The 8,248-nt window shown below is 47.6% G+C and overlaps 1 protein-coding gene across 1 annotated transcript in view; it reads right to left on the bottom strand.

The window, feature by feature from the left end:
• Positions 1–4,797: 4,797 nt before the first annotated feature.
• The window catches only part of Chst4 (carbohydrate sulfotransferase 4), a 9,125-nt gene continuing 5,674 nt past the window's right edge, over positions 4,798–8,248 (bottom strand). Inside the window, exon 2 of the mRNA XM_013354678.1 lies at positions 4,798–5,973. Coding sequence (XP_013210132.1) covers positions 4,798–5,955 — 1,158 coding nt within the window. The 5' untranslated portion in view covers positions 5,956–5,973. The remainder of the gene's footprint in view (positions 5,974–8,248) is intronic.

Here is an 8,248-nt window from a genome sequence, read left to right as displayed (position 1 = left end):
CCTTCCTTCCTTCCTTCCTTCCTTCCTTCCTTCCTTCCTTCTTTTTTCGTTTTGTTTTGTTTTTCAAGACAGGGTTTTGCTGTGTAGTTCCGGTTGTCTCGGAACTCTCTCTGTAGCGAACTCAGAGATCCACTTGCCTCTGCCTCCCAAGTGGCGGGATTAAAAGTGTGCACCACCATTCTCAGCTTTGTTTTGTCTTTTAAATAACTCACTTAGTCCCAAATTAATGATACCCAAAGGTTCATTGGCACGAAGCCCTCAAATAGGACATCATTAACTTCTCAGGAACCATAGTCCAGAAGGAATCCGACTTGTCCTCTCCTGACCTACCCTACCACCCTACTGAGGTGACTAGGAAAGGTCGGAAGCCTCGGGTCTGGCCTGTCTTCGGTCTAGACATGCAGGTTGGCAGCTCATTCATCTGGATAGGAGTGAAGAGATCAAGAGAAACCCACGCGGAGGACGGTTTCTCCATGGCTGCAAGTTCCGTTGGACCAGATGATTGTCTGCTCTGGGAAGCTTCCCTGTCCACTGCTTCCTGTGTCCCACTGATGCCCACAGCACCCCAACCTAAGTGTGACAGCTCCAAATCCCCCAGAGAAAAATGCACAATCACGGAATGCCAATCGAATAATGCTAAAACACTTCTTGTTGTGAGCCACTGTTGTATAAAACCCAGGGAACCACGATCAGTCTCCTCCATGTGATTGGCAATGCCGGGAAGGGATGCTGTTATGGCAATTAGCCTGACTCAGCAAGGGCCTATTACTGTTCGAGCTGCCTGTGCTGTGCCAGCTAACACTTGTAAGAGCTCAGTAAGGATGCCCTGTGCGAGCAGTGACACAGTTAACGATGCCCGCCCTGTGCTAATGAATGCGAACACGGAGACACAAGGAAACTCAGCCGGCAGTGGCAGAGCCACCAGGCAGCACAATTCCACGGGTCTATTGTCCTCCCTGCCGTGCTTGTACTTCTTTATCTTTCATGAGACCGTCATTACTGAAGGCATCATAGCTCTCACAGATGCTTTTTGGTATTGTCTATGCTGGCTTGGGCATTTGCCAGGGTGTTGGCAGGGTGTCTGTTCCCAGATCTCTGCATGGTATGCCCCTCCCTATTTCCAGGAAGACTCCCTCGAATGACCCTTAGATTTCTGCATCCTCCTCATTCCCTGACCACGTGCCCTGCACTCACACCGATCCTGCTACTGTTTGTCCCCACATGGTCTCAGCACCAACACCCAGGACATCCCTCGGCCTATGGCAGTGATTGTTACATGAATAGAATGAATGAATGAATGAATGAATGAATGAAGACAGAGTTAGAGGAATGCCACAGCCAGGCTCAAGCTATTGGGAGCTACTTTTCTGCAGTACTATGGAGGGCCAGAGACATTTGTGAGAAGAGTCACAATCCTGCGACTGTCTGCCAGCAGGAGGGCCGGTGCTAGGCTTTCCTGACTAATGCCCGTCAGATCTATTGCTAAGTGGCCCATGTCATTCATACATACTCATTTAACAAATTCTACTTTCCCAGTCTATAAAAGTAATTCAATAGAATTATGATAATATACATGCAGAGATTATGTTTAGGACTAGGCGTAACCCATCATATAGTAAATTTTAAGTTATAACTTGAAAAGATATTACAGATTGACACCAGGGCAGATTCTGTATAAAAATCACCATAAACTGGTTCTACCGTTATATAGCCACTATTCACAAGTTGAAAATAGAACAGTTTTAATTAAACTTTGTTAAAATGTTAGCAATTGCTGTCATTACATACAAAGTAAAACCACACAGATAGAAATGCTATTAAAGTTTCCCCTGCATGTAAGTTTGTGTACCACATGCATGTCTTGGAGGCCAGAAGAGGGTACTGGATCACTTGGGACTGGAGTTTCAGACGGTCATGGGACATCGTGTGGGTGCTAGGAATTGAACCCAGGTCCCCTGGAAGAGTAGCCAGTTCTCCTAATCGTTGAGCCATCTCTCCAGCCCCTGTGCTTTATTTTTGGAGATGAGAGAGGTCTCTAATTTTGAAATGAGGTCTCTAATTAAACCTGGAGTTTATACATTTGGTCAGGTTAGGTGGTCAATGAGCTTCAGAAATCTACAGTTCCCATCTGCACAGCAACACTGTGAGTATAGATGCCCAGTGTTTTACCATGGGTTCTGAGCCGGCAAACTCAGGTCCTCATGGTGTGGGATGTCCTTCTATATATGTGTTGCTTTTATTGGTTAATGAATAAAGAAACTGCTTTGACCTGTGATAGGGTAGAGTAGAGCTAGGCGGGGAAAACTGAACTGAATGCTGGGAGAAAGAAGGCAGAGTGAGGAAGAAGCCATGTAGCCCCTGCCAGAGACAGATGCCAGAAGGAACCTTGCCGGTAAGCCACAGCCATGTGGCGATACACAGATGAATAGAAATGGGTTAAATTAAGATGTAAGAGCTAGCCAATAAGAAGCTATAGCTAATAGGCCAAGCAATGGTTTAATTAATACATTGTCTGTGTGGTTATTTCTGGTTTGGCAGCCAGGAACCAACAAGCGGATTCCTACAACATCCTCATGCATGAGTGGCGGGAAATTTACTAACTACCCTGCCTCTCCAGCTCCAGGTCCTAAGCTCTTGAGGAGTTCTGGAAGTTACTTGGATTTGGATGTTAGAATAAATTTGTTCCTTTGAAACGGCATAGAAATTAATGTCAACCAACCCTGCTAGCAAAGGCAGAAGTTCCTCAAGTATGGCAGATGATGGGGCGCTTGTTGATGCTCAGAACGGTGGAGGAGAACTCTAACTTGATGAAGTGAGAAACATTGATGAGTCAAAGGAAAACACAAAATGGCAGGTTCTGTCAGGTTTGGACTCAACGAGTTATTTAAAAAAAACATTCAGAGCTCAGAAGCTCATCAAATTCCAGACCCCTCTCTCGTGTGTGTGTGTGTGTGTGTGTGTGTGTGTGTGTGTGTGTGTGTGTGTGCAATGTTTGTAAGACTGTCAGAAAAGAGATTCAGACCCTCAAGCTGGAGTTACAGGAGATTGTGAGTCACACAGCATAGGTGCCAGGAACTGAACTCCAAGAGCAGTATATACTCTGAGCCATCTCTCCAGCACTTTCTATAGATATCACCCCTTGTTCTTTTTACCCCAGTGGTAAAGACATGTGTTCAGCATGTCTTGGGGCCAGGAGGTGAATTTTGTTACTGTCTAACATAGGGGGTACCTTGTGCCAGGAGAAGTCAGTAGGGCCTGGAGAGCCAGCAAGGTGGTGCAATGAGCATCCAGAATCCCACACTGAGAGGCTCTGATCCAACAGACGTGAGGAAGCACCTGGTGGTGTGCATTTGTACACAGTGGTCCTAGATCCCTGTGGGATCTGGGGACATCTGCAAAGACTGGGAGAAACAACTTTCCTTATTAGGGGAGCTGACTGTTAGCAACCGAAGGAGAGAAATACTAGAACTGAGGTCTTCTGGCTGAGGTATTAGAGTCAAATAATCATGTGCAGAGATCCCAGGGTGATACACACATTGTTACACGTATTTCACAGGGAAGGGCTGCGTTGCTGGTTGTTAGCTATTGCATTTGAGTATATACTATCCCACATGTGCTCATGTAGTTCATTGCTTGGTCTCTAGGAGGTGCTGTTTGGAGAAATTACAGAATTTCCAGGTGGAGCCTTGCTGGAGGAAGTGTGTCACTGGGGGTGGGTTTTCAGGTTTTACAGCCTGGCCCAACTTCCTGTTCTTACTCTCTGCTTCCTGTGTGTGGGTGAAATATGATCTGCCAGCCTCACACCCCTGCTACCATACCTTACCCACGGTGATGAACTGTACCCCACTGGGATTATAAACCAAACAAACCCCTTCTCCCCAAAGTTGCTTTCTGCAGTGGTGTTTTCTTGCAGCAACAGACAAGCAGTTAAGGCAGCAACCTTCCACCAATTCTTAAGACAACAGAGGCTCGATTCAACCAAAAGTGACAGTGATTTTTTTATGTGTTAGACAATAGCAAAAGACAATAAAAAAAAAACCCTTCTACAAAGATGTTTATGCCCATTGTTAGAGCCCCATGAGAATGACTGTCTATTGGTAGTCAGAAAACATACAAGAGGAATTCAAAACAGAAGCTTGGGCTATAATTTTCATATTACTGGAGGACAGTTTCACAGATAAACACTGGTAAACACTGGAGAGAGATGCCATCCGGACCAATCGCACGGTGAACTTGAGCGCTGGTCCTATTGGGCAAGGTGTTTGCTGCCTGTTTGTGGTTACTGGTAGTGCTATAGGCAGACTCACAGGTAAGCAACCACCCCTGTGCCTGCTGCCTCGAATCTGAGGGTCTCTGTGGGAGTTGCTGGGAGTTCTTTGGCGAAAGCTCCATTTCCCTGGTTTTTGTTCTTCCCTCTCTCATTGGGAAGCTGTGGACAGGAGGTTTATGGACTTGCTCCAAGGACGCTGCCTGGTGTGTCTAGTGGCCTCCAGGCCACAGTCTCTGAGGTATGCACAGGTGGGAAGGTCAAGGAGAGAAGAGAGGTGGAAGTCTTGCTTGGTGGGCTGAAGGGGCTGCTCAAGGTCCCTGAGTATTTCCAAGATAGAAGGAGATTCTTGACTTTAGGCTCAGATGTAGTGTGTATCTCAGTATAGACACAAAGACTTCTGCTTGGGCCTGTGGAGGCCCAATCAATGCTCAGCTTGTTCATCTCGTGATGCTGTTAAGGCTTGGGGTCATTTCGTGGTGGCTGAGGCTGGAACCAACTGGTACAGACTGGTCTCCTAAGCCTTCTTGCTAGAGTTGCCCCAACGTGTGTGGAGAAGACAAAAGATCCAGTAACAGGTTCCCTTGCTCTTGTTTGGATTTGGCTGGGAGGTAGCCCAGCAAATCCATAGCCTCACTACAGACATCTTGAATCCGAGAAACCTTTTCATAAGGCAAGGACCAACGCCATGCCTGGGAGGTGTTCAGGGCATTCCTGGCATTAGTGGCAAAGGAAGGCTGATTTATACTTTTGCCACGGGTGACATTGTAAACCCAAGTTTGGAGATGGGGCAAGAATTTCAACCCCACAAATTTGTATAGCCTGGAGGTCTGGGCCAGCGGTTCCCGAACCAGGTCCTCATACCTCAGGAGCAGGAAGCGCTGCTGTAGAGCCTCAGGCAGGGCTTGGATGGCCTTGATTATGTCCACGTGGCTTTTGCAGATGATCTGCATGGTATAATAGGGGTAATCTTCCTCCTTGATCGTTTTCAAATGTTCCCCCAGCAAAATGCGACTATCAATCATGAGGTCCCCTCTGGTGTGTTCCCGAGATCGGAACACAGCCCGGGGGTCTCGGATCAGGTGTATGATGTACAGGTTGAGGGAAGGGTCTGTGAGAAGTGGGTAAAGGACCTGCAGGTTGAAGAAGCGCACCTCCTTGAGTACCACGTGACTGTGAGAGCCGCAGGCCTTCTCCACCACATCAAAGGGTTCCTGGGAACAGAGGCGCCTACAAGGCTCAGGCAAGCTGATCTGGTCACTGGAGAAGAAGTCACAGACAGGTGACGAGCACAGGGCCCGGCTTTGCTGCCATTGGAAGAGGCTGGACTGTTTTCGGGGGCCTGGCTTCATGTAGGCATCAAAGACGCTCATGTCACACAGGAAGACCGAACGCAGAAGGTCCCGCGCAGCCATGTGCAGCTTCCAGGCCGTGCTGCTGGTGAAACTCGTCCACACGTGCCAGGCGGGCTCCATCAGGTAGAAGACATCCGGGTGTTGCCCAAAAACCTGCCCCACAAAAGAGGATCCTGACCGCCAGGAAGACAGGACCAGCACATGCACGGGCCTCCTGGACTCTTCTTCGTTCTGGACAAAGCCCGTATGTCTGAACGTATGGAAGAAGAGCGCGGCAATTATCATCTGGGAACCCAGGAACAGCAGCAGCTTCCCTTTCTTAGGCAGTATCATCCTTTGGAAGTAGAAGACCTTTAAAGGGTAAGCAGAGGGAGGGAGCTGAGTCAGGCTATGGTGGCATCTACCTTCTGGCTTCTGTTGGACCCCCTCCAAGGAGCAAGGTAAAAATTCAGAAACTTCCTGCAAGCCCTTGTCCAAATCCCCCTGCAGAGTAATTCTGGCTTCTTGGTTCTTATTGGATCATTGTGTTCTGTATTTTGCCGTCTTTAAAACTTCTCCCTCTGGTCTTTCTTGTCCACTGAACTACCAAGAACATCCCTACTCAGCTACATTCACTCAATATAAGGGACACTGCCACCCCCTGAGCCTTCTACACCCCTGACAGAGTGGCCTGCAGGCAAAGCCGTCTGTCTGATGAAGCCTGGGATCTTCCTACTGCAGTCTCCTGAAGGCTAAAGATGAAGGCTGTCAAACTGCCTGGCTTTAGAGTTTTCTCCTTTGTGGCAGAGCCATACATCAATGGGGCATCGGGTTCCTTCTGACTTAGCCCCATCCCATGGGACTAAGAATGTGGGGGAGGGGATTCACAGCTAACTTTGTGCCTATGCAGATGACAAATGAGCTGAAACCATTTCAGCAGAACCATTGATTCTACAAAAGTGTGGTGAGCCAGCTAGGAGCTGGTTTGAGACACCCGGGGCTGTTTGGTCACAGGGCTTCAACTTGGGAAATGCCTGGCTGCTTTGCAAACCTACTCAGGACTGTACTGCAGAACACCAGACACTGTCACCTCCTCATCAGGAACTCAGATGTTCATTACACAAAGCCATAACAGAAGAAGGTGTTAGGAGGGTGTTCCCTACATCAATGGGGCATCGGGTTCCTTCTGATTTAGCCTCATCCCATGGGACTAAGAATGTGGGGGAGAGGATCCATATATATGAAAAGACTTTCATGTGGGGGGCTTGGTAGGTCAGCCATGCTCCAGTGGATGGCCTTTATTCCTGATTCCACATCACGTGTCCTAGAGATTCTCCTCCCTTGTGCCTTAGTAAAGAAGGGAAGGGCTTGCTATTCTCCTGATGACAGGTATCATCATCAATTGCAATCTCTTCCATTAGGTAGTACATGCCTATAACCCTGTGTACACGGGAGGCAGAAGTAGGAGGATTGCAAGTTCAAGGCCTGCCAGAGTAATTCAGTAAGGTCCTCTCTCAAAAATAAAAGAAATATACTAAAGGGGGCCTACAAGTGTAGGGAGTGAATGTGTGAGTGGGTGGAGTCCTAAGAGTACATATCATCGACGTGAGCATGGCCATAGCAAGGACCCCTGTAGAAACGGCGACCTTCCTTTGGTCCTAGTACAAAGGTTGACAGTGTGTACAGAAAGCATCAACCCTCGTCTGGGATGTTTACTGCCGGAGACTGCTCTCCTACAGAGCCCCCCATCTGAAGCTAGCTAGCCCCTTCCCTTTGTATAGTGCATAATAAACCCACTGAGTTTTGGGGTTGTGTTGCAGGTGCCCTCCATCAGGGTGAGCACAGTCTACCATGTCATTTCTTCATTCCCATGTCACCCCAATCATGTTTCCAGGACCCCGCTATGCGGGACACAATCGTAGAGCTCCTGCCTACATAGGCGAGGCCCTGAGTGCTAATGAAAACTTAAGCACTGTTAGAACGACTTCCATTTCAGTCTCTAAGATAGGTTTTACATCTCTGCTGGGTAGGTTTTCCTTCTCAGCTTCCCAGGACCTAAATGACCGGAGAAGATTAACTGAGGAACTGTCTAGATCAGGTTGGCCTGTGGGCATGTCTGATTTGTTAAGGTGGAGGATCCACCCTGAATGTGAGCACTGGTCCCTGGGTAGCGCCCACCTCTGAGATTTCCCTGTGATAAGGGACTGTAGCCCTACACCTGTAAGTCAGGCAAACCCTTTCCAGGCCTAAGTTGTTCATCCCAGGATACTTTGTCACAACAACAGAAACAAAACTAGGACAGGAATGGACAATTTGTCTGTGCTCTTAGCTCTGGGAGGTTAGTTTGTCTGACTCTTACTAGATTCCCTTTTCAAAAGTTTGTGTTTTTGTAGTAATTTTGAGATAGGCTAGCCTGCATCTTACTATGTAGCCCACGATAGCCCTAAACTCCTCTTGATTCTTTTGCCTCAGCCTCCTAAGTGCTGGAATCATAGGATCGAGCCACTAAGCCCAGCTTTTTAAATGTTTATATTTATTAGTGTATTTTAAATGCACAAAGTAATGAGTCTTACATTGTCATTTTATACTCATATATGATGTGTGAATACTCATATCTCCTAGTACTCTCTCCTACCCTCTATCATCC

Source organism: Microtus ochrogaster, chromosome 4, assembly GCF_000317375.1.
Source record: "Microtus ochrogaster isolate Prairie Vole_2 chromosome 4, MicOch1.0, whole genome shotgun sequence".
In the NCBI taxonomy this organism is placed as follows: Eukaryota; Metazoa; Chordata; class Mammalia; order Rodentia; family Cricetidae; genus Microtus; species Microtus ochrogaster.
This window is presented reverse-complemented; position numbering and strand designations above follow the sequence as displayed.